At 45.7% G+C, this 14,609-nt stretch overlaps 1 protein-coding gene across 4 annotated transcripts in view; it reads left to right on the plus strand.

Moving 5' to 3' along the window:
* Positions 1-14,609, plus strand: part of LOC134344225 (sphingomyelin phosphodiesterase 2-like) — a 53,754-nt gene that overhangs the window by 22,430 nt on the left and 16,715 nt on the right. For all 4 annotated transcript variants that reach the window (XM_063043669.1, XM_063043666.1, XM_063043667.1 and 1 more), the window contains exons 4-8: positions 2,531-2,607; positions 7,035-7,128; positions 7,713-7,802; positions 8,746-8,828; positions 8,913-9,045. In XM_063043669.1, coding sequence (XP_062899739.1) covers positions 2,531-2,607; positions 7,035-7,128; positions 7,713-7,802; positions 8,746-8,828; positions 8,913-9,045 — 477 coding nt within the window. The remainder of the gene's footprint in view (positions 1-2,530; positions 2,608-7,034; positions 7,129-7,712; positions 7,803-8,745; positions 8,829-8,912; positions 9,046-14,609) is intronic.

Raw genomic sequence — 14,609 nt, forward strand, 5'->3', positions numbered from 1 at the left:
TGCAATACAACCAGCCCCTCACATAGCCAATGTTGACTATCCCTAATCAGTTTATGCTTCTTCAAGCGCTTGCAAATCCTGTCTCTAAGGATCTTCTCCAATAATTTGCCCACTTCTAAAGTAAGACTCACCAGTCTATAATTCCCCAGTGTTTTCGTAGTCCCTTTCTTGAAGAAATCAATCAGATTTTTGTACTCTCTAATCATCTGGTACCACTCCTGTGGCTATCGAAGATGCAAAGATCATCACCAAACTGCAGCAATCTCTGCCCTCACTGGCTGTAGTAACCAGAGCTATATCCCATCCGCCCCCAGGGACTTATCTATCCCAATGTTTTCCGAAGATTCAAGCACATCCTCTTAATGTCAACATGTTCAAGCATATTAATTGTCAATGTCCCTCTTATTGGTGAATACTGAAGGAAAAAATATGTGTGGGAAGTCAGAGCACCAAGAGCAAACCCACACAGTCGCAGGGAAAATGTGCACACTCCACACATACAGTACCCTTTGTACCAGGTCTCTGGTGCTGTGAGGCAGCAGTTCTACTACCTTCTCACCCTCACTGTGTGGAAGGATTGCAGCTATGGGTAGTGTAGGAGCTTCAATATTTTTCAAGGCTTTTTCTGAAATGCAGTTGCCTTTCAATGAGTATCGTGTTAAATCAGACGACGTCCCAGGCGTACAGGAGGGATCTGACAGGGAGGGCCCCTCTCACCGCCAGCCAGGCGAGGTCTTGGTGCCTGTTGGTGAGGTCTGGCGATGAGGCATTTTGCCTGAGGAACTGGACGGTCTGCTCAGGGAACCACCCCACTGTGTCCATCACGTCCTTCTCCTGCAGTGCCTGCAGGACATTACGTGCCGAACACTGCCTGATGGCCCTGTGGTCAAAGGCGTTGACCTGGAAGAACTTTTCTACGAAGGACAGGTATGGCAGCAACGACCAGCTGACTGGGGCGTTGTGCGGGAGTTGGGCCAGACCCATCCTTCGTAGCCAGGGCAACAGGTAGAACCTGGGCACGTAGTGGTACTTGGTGCCCACATATCTGGGTTCTACACACAACCTGATGCAGCCACACACGAAGCTGGCCATCAGGGTGAGGGCGACACTGGGGACATTTTTGCCCCCATTGTCCAGGGACTTGTGCATGGTGGCCTGTCTGACCAGCTCCATCTTGGATCCCCAGACAAATCTGAAGACAGCTCGGGTGATTTCCGAGCTGTAGGAGTCTCCACAGCACGCTGCCCACGGGAGGACTGCAGTGAGGAGGAGTCTGTGACCCACCTCTTCGCACACTGTGGATTCGCAGAGAAGGTGTGGAGAAGGATGGACGGGCTAGTGTCACATTTCATCCCCAGCAGCTGCATAACAGAGGACTCTCTGATCTACGGGCTGTTCCGGGGGACGCACACGGAGATCAACATCCGGTGTTGCTGGCAGATCATCAACTTGGTGAAAGACGCTCTTTGGTCGGCCTGAAACTTGATGATCTACCAGCACATGGAGATGTCCGTGGCAGAATGCTGCAGACTGGCACATTCCCGGCTGCAGGAGTACGTGCTGAGGGACGCACTGAAACTCGGTGCAGCCCCCACAAGGGCCCGGTGGGGAAGGACCACGGTTTAGTGTTCTTCTCCCGCGGGAGTGGGAGGGGTCAGGTGGCGGGGGGTATACCCCTCAACAATGGTGTGGAAAGATGAAACAACAGAGCGCCATGTCGGTGGCTAAAAGTGTGGAAATATAAAGCCCGTAATGGAAACATCTGTAAAGGATTGAGAGTCATTGAACGGTTTATTGTACATACTTTTATTTTTGAATAAAGTGTATTTTGGAATTTAAAAAACATGTTAAATCAGAGTTGTAAAGGTGAGCGAAGGCTTTGAATCTGCTCCTATGTCACTGAGAAGAAGTAAGATGACTGAGGAAAAGGGTTAAGCACAATAAAACAGAGGCAGCAGCAATCTGCTGGAGGAAGTCAGCAGATCAAGCAGCATGTGGGTGGAGGAATTGTCAGTGTTTCATGTTGAATTCCTGTCTCAGTATCGCAGTTCTTATGTCTCCATTACAATACAGAAAGCCTCTTCCTGAGACAGTATGCACATATGACTTCAGAGAAATTCCTGAGAATAATGATGAGCATTTCAGACAGAATTATGCATGTCTTAATGCAGAGATTTGTGTAGTTGAGTGAATGCACAGCAAAGCCTGACTCATCTATTTGTGATTATGGAGCTGAGGAAGTGCTGGCCAGTGTCTTTAGGTCAAATCTGAAACAATGGAACAATAATCTACTGAGTGTTCAAACTGTCATCATTTCCATACTCCCCAATGTCACTAGCTGTGTAGATCAGGGGTTCCCAACCTTCCTCATACCATCGACCGCTACCATTAACTGAGGAGTCGGTGGACCACAGCCTGGGAACACCTGGTCTAGATTATGTGCTTGTGTGTGTGTGTGTGTGTGTGTGTCTGTGTGTGTTTGGGGGGAGGGGGAACAGCAAAATACTGAGACTTATTATTTTGTTTTTAGGTATGGAGTGAACAGGACTACCACTTCTTGAGATGCAAGTTGACAAGTGCCCAGCCATACTCTGTGTACTTCAGAAGGTGTGTAGTTGTATCTGTTGGAGAAATGGACAAATGAGCATATTAATTGGCTATAGAAGGATATAGTTAGAGTGACATAGAAATTAAGCTATATAATGTTAAACAGAGCCCAGAGTACTACTAATCCAAATTGATTGAGACAACCCCCTTCATTAATGAATGCATGACCCTTTAAAGATGAACCTTTTGGAAGTTTGCAACAAATAATCTTAAATGTAAGACATGTAATGCACCTTTAGGTCCTTTCTGCAGCAGAGAATGATGTTGATAAAGACATGGCCTCAATTGATAAACTGAGTTTATCAACAACTGAGCTATCTCCTTATATCAGCTGGATGAAAGGAGATAGTTTCCATCAGGCCAAAGTCGATATAAAGGTATAGTTGCTCTCAGTCAAAAACCAGAATCACAGACTAAATGGCTGGCTAAAGTTCAAAGTAAATTCATTTAAAATTTCAAAAGATATTTGCCAAGCTACCAAGTTACTGAACAATGCATCGTGGCTTTTGAATAATTACACGGTTGTGAGTTTACTAACTAATAGAAATCAAAGTTGTTTTCAGATTGGCAAGTGATTTGCCGCAGGGATCAGTGCCAGGCCCACAGCCATCTTCAACCTTTGTTATTGATTCACACAAAGGTCTGAGAGTACTGTTGCCAAATTTAATGACAGCGCAAAGTAGGTAGTTAAAGCAAATGATAATGAAGACTCTTCCCCCATTTCACGTACATCTGCTCTCACTCCATCCTCCCGCCACCCCACTAGGAATAGGGTTCCCCTGGTCCTCACCTACCACCCCACCAGCCTCCGGGTCCAACATATTATTCTCCGTAACTTCCGCCACCTCCAACGGGATCCCACCACTAAGCACATCTTTCCCTCCCCCTCGCTCTCTGCATTCCACAGGGATCGCTCCCTACGCGACTCCCTTGTCTATTTGTCCCCCCCATCCCTCCCCACCGATCTCCCTCCTGGCACTTATCCTTGTAAGCGGAACAAGTGCTACACATGCCCTTACACTTCCTCCCTCACCACCATTCAGGGCCCCAGACAGTCCTTCTAGGTGAGGCGACACTTCACCTGTGAGTCGGCTGGGGTGATATACTGCATCTGGTGCTCCGGATGTGGCCTTCTATATATTGGCGAGACCCGATGCAGACTGGGAGACCGCTTTGCTGAACATCTACGCTCTGTCCGCCAGAGAAAGCAGGATCTCCCAGTGGCCACACATTTTAATTCCATGTCCCATTCCCATTCTGACATGTCTATCCATGGCCTCCTCTACTGTAAAGATGAAGCCACACTCAGGTTGGAGGAACAACACCTTATATTCCGTCTGGGTAGCCTCCAACCTGATGGTATGAACACTGACTTCTCAAACTTCCACTAATGCCCCACCTCCCCCTCGTACCCCATCCGTTATTTATTCATATACACACATTCTTTTTCTCTCACTCCTTTTTCTCCCTCTGTCGCCCTCACTATACCCCTTGCCCATCCTCTTTTTTTTACCCCCCCTCCCTTTTCTTTCTCCCTAGGCCTCCTGTCCCATGATCCTCTCATATCCCTTTTGCCAATCACCTGTCCAGCTCTTGGCTCCATCCCTCCCCCTCCTGTCGTCTCCTATCATTTCAGATCTCCCCCTCCCCCTCCCACTTTCAAATCTCTTACTAGCTGTTCTTTCAGTTAGTCCTGACGAAGGGTCTCGGCCCGAAACGTCGACTATACCTCTTCCTAAAGATGCTGCCTGGCCCGCTGCGTTCACCAGCAACTTTTATGTGTGTTGCTTGATAATGAAGATACCAGTTCTACAAAGCGGTAGAAATTGCTTTAGCAAGCAGAGAAGCACATTCCCAGCTGGAATGTAACGCTATGTGTTACACTTGTATTACTCCAACTTGGTAGGAAGAATGGAAAAGCAGGATTTCTGAAATGGAGAGAGGATAAAGAATGCTACAGTACAGAGGGGCCTGGTGTACATAAAACAAAAAGTTAATTTGTAGGTAGAAGTAGTAATCAGGGTGGAAAACAGTTGATGGAGTACGGAATAGAGAAGTCACTGCAATGGTGAAGCATGTGGTGAGATCACACTGGAGTGCTTTACATGGTCTTAATACACGGAAGGAGTTTTCTACTCAGAGAATAAGGATCTAGTGCTTTCCCAGTGTAAATGATGAATAAACTCTTCTCTGGCTTCTAGCCAGGTGCAGGTACCAATTTTAACCAACGTTTCAATGATAAAATCTGCCATCTTCATCAGGGTTGATGCCTGGGCATGTCTAGTCCAGTGATATTTATACCCCCACATCTGTCTCTCCTGATTGGCTAGTCCTCATCCAATCAGGTTTCTGCCATCCCCCCTTGTTAACAATCGAACTCCAGTTCTTGCTTAGAGCAAGACCTGCGTCTTTGTTGAAATTCTTTTTTTCTAGTTTTACTTCAGTGGCTTCCTTCACCAGGTAGTCCCAGAAGCCATTGGCATGGCACAGTGGTTTTGTGCAGTCGAAGTCAATCCAAATTCAATACGTCCCTTAAAAAGGCCGACAAAAAAACCAGAAACCTAACAACGAGGAGGAACCTGTCGCTATCACCTGTCTTCCCTACAATTCCACAGTTTCTGGAAGGATCGCCAGGATCCTGAAGGAATACTGGATTAGTACCATCCTCAAACCCGTAAGGAAGCTCAAATCACAGCTTATGCGGGTCAAAGATAACCCAGGACTCAGGACAGAGGATTCACTGTGGACGTGGAGCAGCATATATTGGCCAGTCGGGATGCACAGTTGAAACCCGCATCAAGGAAATGTGCCTATTTGGGTTACCCGGAGAAATCAGCGGTAGCAGAACATTGCGTTCATAATGGTCATAGGATTGACTTCGACTGCTCAAAACTACTGTGCCGCGGCATTGGGACCGTTTGGTAAGTAAAACTAGAGGAAAAGAATTTTAACAATGATGAAGGTCTCACTCTGAGTAAGAACTGGAATGCAATTGTAAACTGGGTGGAACAGCGGAAACCCAATTGGAAGAAGACTAACCAATCAGGAGGGACAGACAATTGGGGTATAAATACCACTGGACTAGACATGCCCACACGTCCTCCTTGAAGAAGATGGAAGAGTTTGTCACTGAAACATCAGTTAAAATCGATACCTGTACCTGGCTGGAAGCCCGAGAAAAGTTTATTCTACTCAGAGAATGTTCATGAGGTTGAGTACTAGGATGAAGAAGACTTATGAGGAGCATTGAGGAGTTTGGGTCCATATTGACCGGAATATTGGGGGAAGGTTATAGTGAAAATATTCTTTTCCTTGTCCTTCTCCATTGAACTAACCTCAACATAATGTGGCATAGCGAATAAGGCTTACTGCAAAACTGCCACTTGGAGTCTCCTTTATATTCCTTGTGGTGCCTTTATTTGCTTATGATGTGAGATGGGTGTGAGCACAGAGGAAAGGTTATTATAGAATGCAGCTTCAGAGCAGTGGCTACAACACAGCAGGTCTAATTTGAAAAGGCATCGTTTCCAGTGAACTGGTGACCCTGATGTCTTGTCCAAGAGTTAAATTCACTGCCTTCCTGGGAGATTAGAAGCAATTTGATAGATGTGATCGGGGTGAACGCTTGGTGGGACTTGAGCATGAGGGAGGTGTGAGTTAGTAGAAGCTTAGGTGTGGGTACATTCTCGCTCTTCCTGGCCACAAAAGTATTCTGAAAGGAAAAGGCTATCAAGATCTTTCTTGTCAATTGCTGCCCCTCATTTGCGGCTTACTAGTAAACTGTAGATTGCCAGGCATTTCCAATGAGTTAATAATACATCACGAAGCCATTAATGTCCCAATTCCACATAATGGATGCATCATGTGGTGACTTGTGTTTATGTGCCTAACCAACATTGCTGTTAGGCTGCTGGTGTTTAGGGCAGCAATGAAAGTCTTCTGTCTCTGGTGGTGGCCAGGGCTTCCTTCGTCATGTCAGTAGTTTCCTCTCGGTTTCCACTACCATCAGTCACGCAAGTCCCAGGTGGAGACTCAGGACCACCATCGCACTGAGATGTGCAAGGATTCTTTATTTCTGTTTCCATAACAATTTTGTTTTACCAGTCAGGGTTCTTAGCCCCAAGCTGAACCCCCGAACCTGGAAGACCGGCGGACTACTCTTAGTCCTGGCTTGTACCCTATGACCTTTTTAGCATGGGTTACCCAATCAAGAGCTAAAGCCTAAAGCCCTGCCTCCAGCCAGCACAGCTCTCCGGGTTATTGAGGTATGCAAGCCTGCTAACCATAGCAAGGCTGCGGTCCTCTTGGAGGTCGTGTTTATCTATCTCAATGAGGTCAGACTAATTTAGAAATGTATGTAGTGATCAATGTAACTTGATGTGACTGAGCACTGTCATTGTGAATGTCATCTGTTGGCTCTCTTTTAGCGGCGCAATAGGAAGCGGACTGTGTGTTTTCTCCAGATACAGAATAACTGACTCTTTCCTCTACCGCTACTCCCTGAATGGCTATCCTTATAAGGTATGGAACAAGGGTTACCAGACAAATGAAAAATGAACTCTGGATCAGTAGAAACTTTATCAGTAGAAATTGTTGCCCTGTTTATTGCATGTATTTCCACACACTGGCTACAAGGTGCACTTAGTCAACTGATGAAAGGAACTAAAACAAATAAATTACACAATGGAATAGGAACTATGCTGAGCTGAGAGTCTCTGATGCAGATTAGAATACCTACATTTGAACATTATCTACTCCCTGCACCTAGCCCCACTGGCCAGGTATGAAGCCTAGTCTTGCAGAAAGTGCGCTGGGTAATGTGCTCAAATGTGACAAGTCTCCATGGAATTTCAAGTCTGAGGATGAGGGAGGAATTTTAGAAGAAAAGATCAGAAGTAAAGAACCTTGATATTCTGCACTCTCTGAATCTAAGAATAACTCTGATCACAGACAGTACATTAGATTTTAACTTGTTTCATTGACTATATGCAGTTCTGAAACCTGAGCAAAGCTTCAGGCTGAGTTGAGCATTTATAACATGCTTGATTAAAGGACAGCATTTGTACCACGACAAAGCAACAATCCATAATTCCGTTGTCTTCCAGTTGCACCATGGCGACTGGTTTGGTGGGAAGTCCGTTGGCCTGGTCATTCTGAAGGTCCAAGGGATCATCGTTCATGTTTATGTGACTCATGTAAGTGATGGCTAAGTGTCAGGTGAGTGTGTCAGGGCCAACCGGAACACAAATTTGTCACTTGCTCATGCAGGAAATTGCACAGTTCTCTCTGTGTCTGCCTACTGCTGACATTTCATGTGGTTTCCTCGTATTGCTTAAATATAGATACACATTATAGAGTCACAAAGCACTACAGCACAGAAACAGGCCCTTCGCCCCATCTAGTCATGTTGAACAATTACTCTGACTCGTCCCATCAACCTGCACCTGGACCTTCCCAGGTGTACCCGTCCATACCCCTCCCATCTATGTACTTATCTAAAACTCTTCAGTGTTGAAATCAGCATCCACCACATCTGCTGGCAGCTTATACCACACTCTAACCACCCCCTGAGTGAAGATGATCCCACTCACATCAAGATCCCTTAAACATTTCGCCTCTCACCTTTAATCCATGACCCCTAGGTCTAGTCTCACCCAACCTCAGTGGAAAAAGTTTGTATGCGTTTACCCTGTCTATACCCCTCGTATTTTGTATACCTCTGTCAAATTATCCTTCATTCTCCTACCCTGCAGAGAATGAAATCCTAACCTGTTCAACCTTTCCCTACAACTGGGGTCCGCAAGTCCCGGCAACATCGTTGTAAATTTTCTCTGTACTGTTTCAGTGTTAGTGATATTTTTCTAGTAGGTAGATGACCAGAACTGCACACAGTAGTATAGTGCTCACTGCTCTTCCGCACTCATTTCTCCCTGCTCCTCACTCCCACATCCCATCACTCTTCTGTCTACTCCCTTACTCCACTCTCAATTCCACCCCCACCGACCCTGTCCAATTTCTCTCTAACCTCCTGCCTGTCCCTACATTTTGACTTGCTGTTGCTGCTGTAGGATGTTGCTGTGAGTTGAAAGTTGAACTGCTTGAGTTCAGGATCAAACCTGGCTGTCTTCTCGCCCACAGCTTCACGCAGAGTATTGCAGGGAAAAGGACGATTATCTCCCTCACCGTTTGCTGCAGGCTTGGGAGCTGGGGCAATTCATACGGTAAGGAGTGTGCAAAGCCAGTGCCACTCTTCCTAACGAGAGCGCTCAGTGAGCCCCATCAGTACTTCTTTCTTTGTTTCCCAGCCACACAGGCAAAACAGCAGATGTCACCATTTTGGGTGGAGATTTGAACATGCATCCCAGTGACCTGGGCAACCGCCTGCTGCAGTGCTACACAGGGATGAAGGACTCGTTTGTAGAGACCGAAAAGTTTGAGGTAAGCACTTTCATAATCTGCATGCTTGTTTTTCTCAAGCTAGTTAGATCCAGAGAAGTTCTACTTGAATGTTTGCAGCCATTAGTACACACCATGTTTCAGACAGAGCAATCAGGTCACCAGCTGGTTTCTTTTTGGTTTGAGGGATAAATATTTTGAAAATTCCTCCCACATCATTCCATTCCACCTGAAAGGATGCTGCATTCCACCTTATTTTGAGGGAGTGAGTGAGAGAGTGACATCTTGCAGGGTGGGAGCCCTTTGAAGACTGCAAGTCTTGTTGCAAGTGAATCACTATTTCAAGGGGTGACTAAGAGAGCAATATCTTGCAGGGCAGGAGCTGTTTGAAAACTGCAAGTCTCATTGGCATTGAGTCTTATTTGAGGCAAAAAAACAAAGGGAGGTGTAAGTGGAATGGCCATTGTGTTAGTGGGGCAGTGTTAGAGTGTTCTAGGTTTGGCTCAGCAGACTTGGGTGAGAACAGGCTGGGGCAAGCACAAATGCAGGCTCTAAGTAAGTTTCTAATAGGTTTTATTTTCTGCTAGTACATAGATAGTGCACTAAGAATGGGTCCAGATTTTGTGGTATGTTCCTTGTATGAAATGTGAAAACTTTGGCAGACCTCCTGATAACTACATCTGCACGAAGGGCACCAAACTGCAGTTTCTTAGGGGCTGTGGTAGGGAACTGGAGCTGTAGCTTATACGGGAGAATGTGTGGCCTCTGTCAGTCGTGGTCGACCATGCGCCTCTGGTAGTCACTGGAGCGAAGCTGGTGTGGCCTCTCCAGGGTGCAAGCCAGGGCAGAGTTGATATGGAGCTCTGTCTGTTGCCCATGCAGTGGGACACCCCTCTCCATGCTGATGACAGGTCCAAAGGAACGACGAAAGTCAATACAGTTCGGTGCCAGCAGCATCGCAGGAGTTGCTGTGCCGATGCTGGATACAGCAGTCAGCCACCTTCGGGTCTCCGACTCCGGATTTTTCCTCGGGGTTTACTCCCAAAGCCTTTCCCGTGAGCGGGTATAGCTGCAAGGCAGCGGAGGTTTGAAACTGGAGTTTTCCCTCTCCTAGATGAGCTACAATCCGTGGTTAACGAGCCCCATCTGCCCAGAGCAACTGGTTTTAAGGTGCCAGTGGCCCGCCTTTGCCCCTTCTCCTGTCAGTGAGAACAGCTCTGACGGGCATAAGAACTATGCCACACGTGAAGGCCAGGAGTTGGACTTGGTTGTCAGGGGCTGTTTGAGATGCACGCCATGAAGAGCATTTGTTTAGCGGTGGGAGCTGGTCCCCACTACCACCCTTCAGCTGTGACCACCTTTGGAGCCACACGGGAGAATGTGGAGATGATAATTGGGAGCTACAGGGAGGTAGTCACCCCCAGGGTGCAGGATGCAGGTTTCTGGGTGAACTGTCAGAAGAGAGAAGAGAATAGGCAGTCAGTGCAGAGTACCCCCGTGGCTGGTCCCCTGAATAATAATTATCCTGCATTGGATACGGTTGGTGGGGGGGCGGGGGTGGTAATGACCAACCAGGGAGAAAGTGCAGTGAGCAGGTCTCTGGTGCCTAAGTCTGCCTCTATGGCTCAGAAGGGAAGTGGGATAGACAAGTGCAGTAGTGAAAGGGGATTCCATCGTTAGGGGAGCAGGCAGGAGATTCTGTAGACATAAAAAAGACACCCAGGTGCTGTGTTGCCTCCCAGGAACTGCAGTATTCAAAAGGGGGAAGGTGAGCAGACAGAAGTCGTGATGCATATTGATTCCAATGACACAAGTAGTAAATGGGAGGAGGTCCTGGAGAGAGAATACAAAGAGTTAAGGGAGAAGCTGAAAAGTGGGACCTTCAGGATAGGAGTCTCTGAATTGCTACCAGTGCCTTGCACAAGTGAGGGTAAGAATGGGATGATTTAGCAGATAAATGCACGGCTGAGGAATTGGTGCAGGGGGAAGGTTTCAGTTTTCTAGATAATTGGAATCACTTCTGGGGAAGGTATGACCTGGACAAAAAGAATGGGTTACACCTGAATCCAAGGGGAACCTATATTCTTATGGGCAGGTTTGCTGTTGGAGAGGGTTTAAACTAATTTGGTAGGGGGGTGGGAACTGAAATGATAGAGTTGACGAAGGCAAGTAGGTGCAGAGTGTAGTCAGAATGTGAGGAAGGAGAGACAGGTGTTAGGGCAAAATTGCAGTCTGTGGGGTGAATTGAAGTGTAACACGGAGGCAAAATCCAAAAGGGTGATGAATACGGGACTGAATATTTCAATGTATGTAGTAAATGAAATAAGTTAGATGATGTTGATGTGCAATTAGAGATTGGCAGGTATGATGTTGTGGCCACCACTGAGGCATGGCTGAAAGAAAATTATAGTTGGGAGCTTAACATCCAAAGATAGACATTGTATTGAAAGGTAGGCAGAGGAAGTAGTGTGGCTTTGTTGGTTTAAAAAAAAAAGTGAAATTAAATCATAAGAAAGAGATGATGAAGGATCAGAAAATGTAGAATCCTGTGGGTAGAGTTAAGAAACTGCAAGGGTAAAAAGGCCCTGATGGGAGTTATATATAAGCTTCCAAATAGTAGCCAGAATGTGGGGTACAAATTACAGTGGAGAGAGTAAAGGCATGTAAAAAGAACAACGTTATAATAGTCATGGAGGGTTTCAATATGCAGGCAGGTTGTGAAAATCAGTTTGGTGCTGGATCCCAAGAGAGGGAATTTGTAGCAACACACATAAAAAATGCTAGTAAAAGCAGCAGGCCAGGCAGCATCTATAGGAAGAGGTACAGTCGACGTTTCGGGCCGAGACCCTTTGTCAGCAGTCCTGACAAAGGGTCTCTGCCGGAAACGTCGACTGTACCTCTTCCTATAGATGCTGCCTGGCCTGCTGCGTTCACCAGCAATTTTTATGTGTGTTGCTTGAAATTCCAACATCTGCAGATTTCCTCGTGTGTGAGGGAATTTGTAGAATGCCTATGAGATATTTTAAAAGTAGCTTGTGGTTGAGCCCACTAGGGGAAAGGCAATTCTAGATTGGGTGTTGCATAAAGAACCAAATTTGATTGGGGAGCATAAGGTAAAGGAACCCTTAGGAAGCAATGGTCATAATATAATAGAATTTCACCCTGCAGTTTGAGAGGGAGAAGCTAAAATCAGATGTATGAGTATTACAGTGGGGTAAGGGGAATTACAAGGGCATGGGAGAGCCACTGGCCAAAGTTGATTGGAAGGTGACACTAGCAGGGGTGACAGCAGAACAACAATGTCTGGAGTTTCTGGGAGCAATTAATATGGCTAAGTACATCCCAAAGATGAAGAATTATTCTAAAGGCAGGATGACTTTCTAAAAGAAGGGAAGTCAATGACAGCATAAAAGCGAAAGAGAGGGCATGCAATGTAGCAAAAATTAGTGGGAAGTTAGGTGATCGGGAAGCTTTCAAAAACCAGCAGAAGGCAGAAGTGTCAAGAGGCAGAAAGGAGTGTTACTGAGGGGAAGGTGCTTGGAAAGCTGAAGAGTCTGAAGGTAGATAAGTCAAGTGGACCAGGTGGACGACACCCTACAGTTCTAAAAGAGGTAGCTGAAGAGATTGTGGAGGCAGTAGTAATGATCTTTCAAGAATCACTAGATTCTGGAATGGTTCTGGAGAACTAGAAAATTGCAAATATCACTTCACTCTTTTAGAAGAGAGAGAGGCAGCAGAAAGAAAATTATAGGCCAGTTGGTCTGACTTCTGTGGTTGGGAAGATGTTGGAGTCCATCATTATGGATGAGGTTTCAGGGTAGTTAGAGGCACATCATAAAATAGGCCAAAGTCAGCATAGTTTTCTTAAAGGAAAGTTTTACCTGACAAATCTGTTGGAGTTCTTTGCAGAAATAACAAGTAGGATAGACAAAGGAGAGTCAGTGGATATTGTTTACTTGAATTTTCAGAAGGCCTTTGACCACATGCCACACGTGAGGCTACTTAACAAGATAAGAGCCCATGGTTACACAGGAAAGATACCAGCGTGGATAGGAGACTGGCAGAAGGCAAAGAGTGAGAGTAAAGGGGGCCTTTTCTGGTTGACTGCCTATGACTAGTGGTGGTCCATAGGGTTCAGTGCTGGGACCACTTCTCTTTACACGATATACTGAAATGGCCAAGTTTGTGGATGATACGAAGACAGGTGAAGGAACAAGTAATGTTGAGAAAGGAGGGAGTCTGCAGAAGGACTTAGACAGACTAAGGAGAGTGGGCAAAGAGGTGGCAGATGGGATATAGTATTGGGTCATGACTTTGGTAGAAGAGTAAAAGGGTAGACTATTTTCTAAACAGGAAGAAAATTGAAAACTCTGAGGTGCAAAGGGACTTGGGAGTTCTGTACAGGATTCCCTAAAGGCTAACTTGCAGGCTGAGTCAGTGGTCAGGAAGCGAAGTGTAATATTATCATTTATTTTGAGAGGACTAGTACATAGGAGCAAGTTTGTAATGCTGAGGAGTAAGCCATTGGTCAGTCCACACTTGGAGTATTATCTGAGAAAGGGCATACTGGCATTGGGGACAATCTAGAGGAGGTTCAGAGAATGAATCTGGGAATGAAAGGGTTAATGTATGAATAGTGTTTGATGGCTCTGTGCCCGTACTCATCAGAGTTTAGGAGAATGAGGGGCAAATCTCAGATGTTGAAAGGTCGACATGGAGTGGATATGAGGTGGATGAGTCCTACAGTAGGTGAGCTACGACCAGTGGGCACAGCCTCAGACTAGAGGATGTCTATTTAGTACAGAGATGAGGAGGAATTCTTTAGTCAGAGGGCGGTGAATCTGAAATTGTTTGCCACATGCAGCTGTGGAAGCCAAATCATTGAACATACTTAAAGTGGAAGTTGGTCGGTTCTTGATTAATCAGGGTGTCAAAGGTTACTGGGAAAAGATAGGAGAATGGTTGAGAGGGATAATAAATCAGCCATGATGGATTGGCGGAGCAGATTTGATGGGCCGAATAGCCTAATTCTGCTCCTGTGTCTTATGGTCTACAATTCTGGATGTAAAAGTCGTGTTTCAATATGTTACAATGATGCCTAATTTAGTGAGGGTGTCATCCTGCCAGCAGAGTGTAGCTGGCATTGCAGATCAGTTTCATACTGTTTTCAGCTCTTTCAACAATAGGAAACTAACTTATCTGCCAAAAACAACTGGGACCAGTGACAGGTCATTTATTATCTGAGACCCATTGATAGTGCTGTGTTCCTTGAGAGACAAAATTATGGGTTTTAGAATATGAAGGCATAATCTGTGCAGACACAATACATTGTGAGTGAATATTCAAATTGCTGGCTTTTGGACGAGAGATTCAACCAATAAAGAGCATCACTAAGTTCCTTGTTTTCTTGATAATTGTTTGGTCTGTTCATATGTTTTCACTTATTTAAGTTTGATTCTTGATATTTGTGCTTGTGACTATTCTGTAATTGTTGATTACCCATGGCTGGTTGCATTATTGTCCTGTAAGCTGTTGGTTGCTATTCTGTTGTCTGTTATGGTATTGTCCTGTGTTTAATGCTTTGCACCAAACCACAATCAATTCTA

This window comes from Mobula hypostoma, chromosome 3 (assembly GCF_963921235.1).
Source record: "Mobula hypostoma chromosome 3, sMobHyp1.1, whole genome shotgun sequence".
In the NCBI taxonomy this organism is placed as follows: Eukaryota; Metazoa; Chordata; class Chondrichthyes; order Myliobatiformes; family Myliobatidae; genus Mobula; species Mobula hypostoma.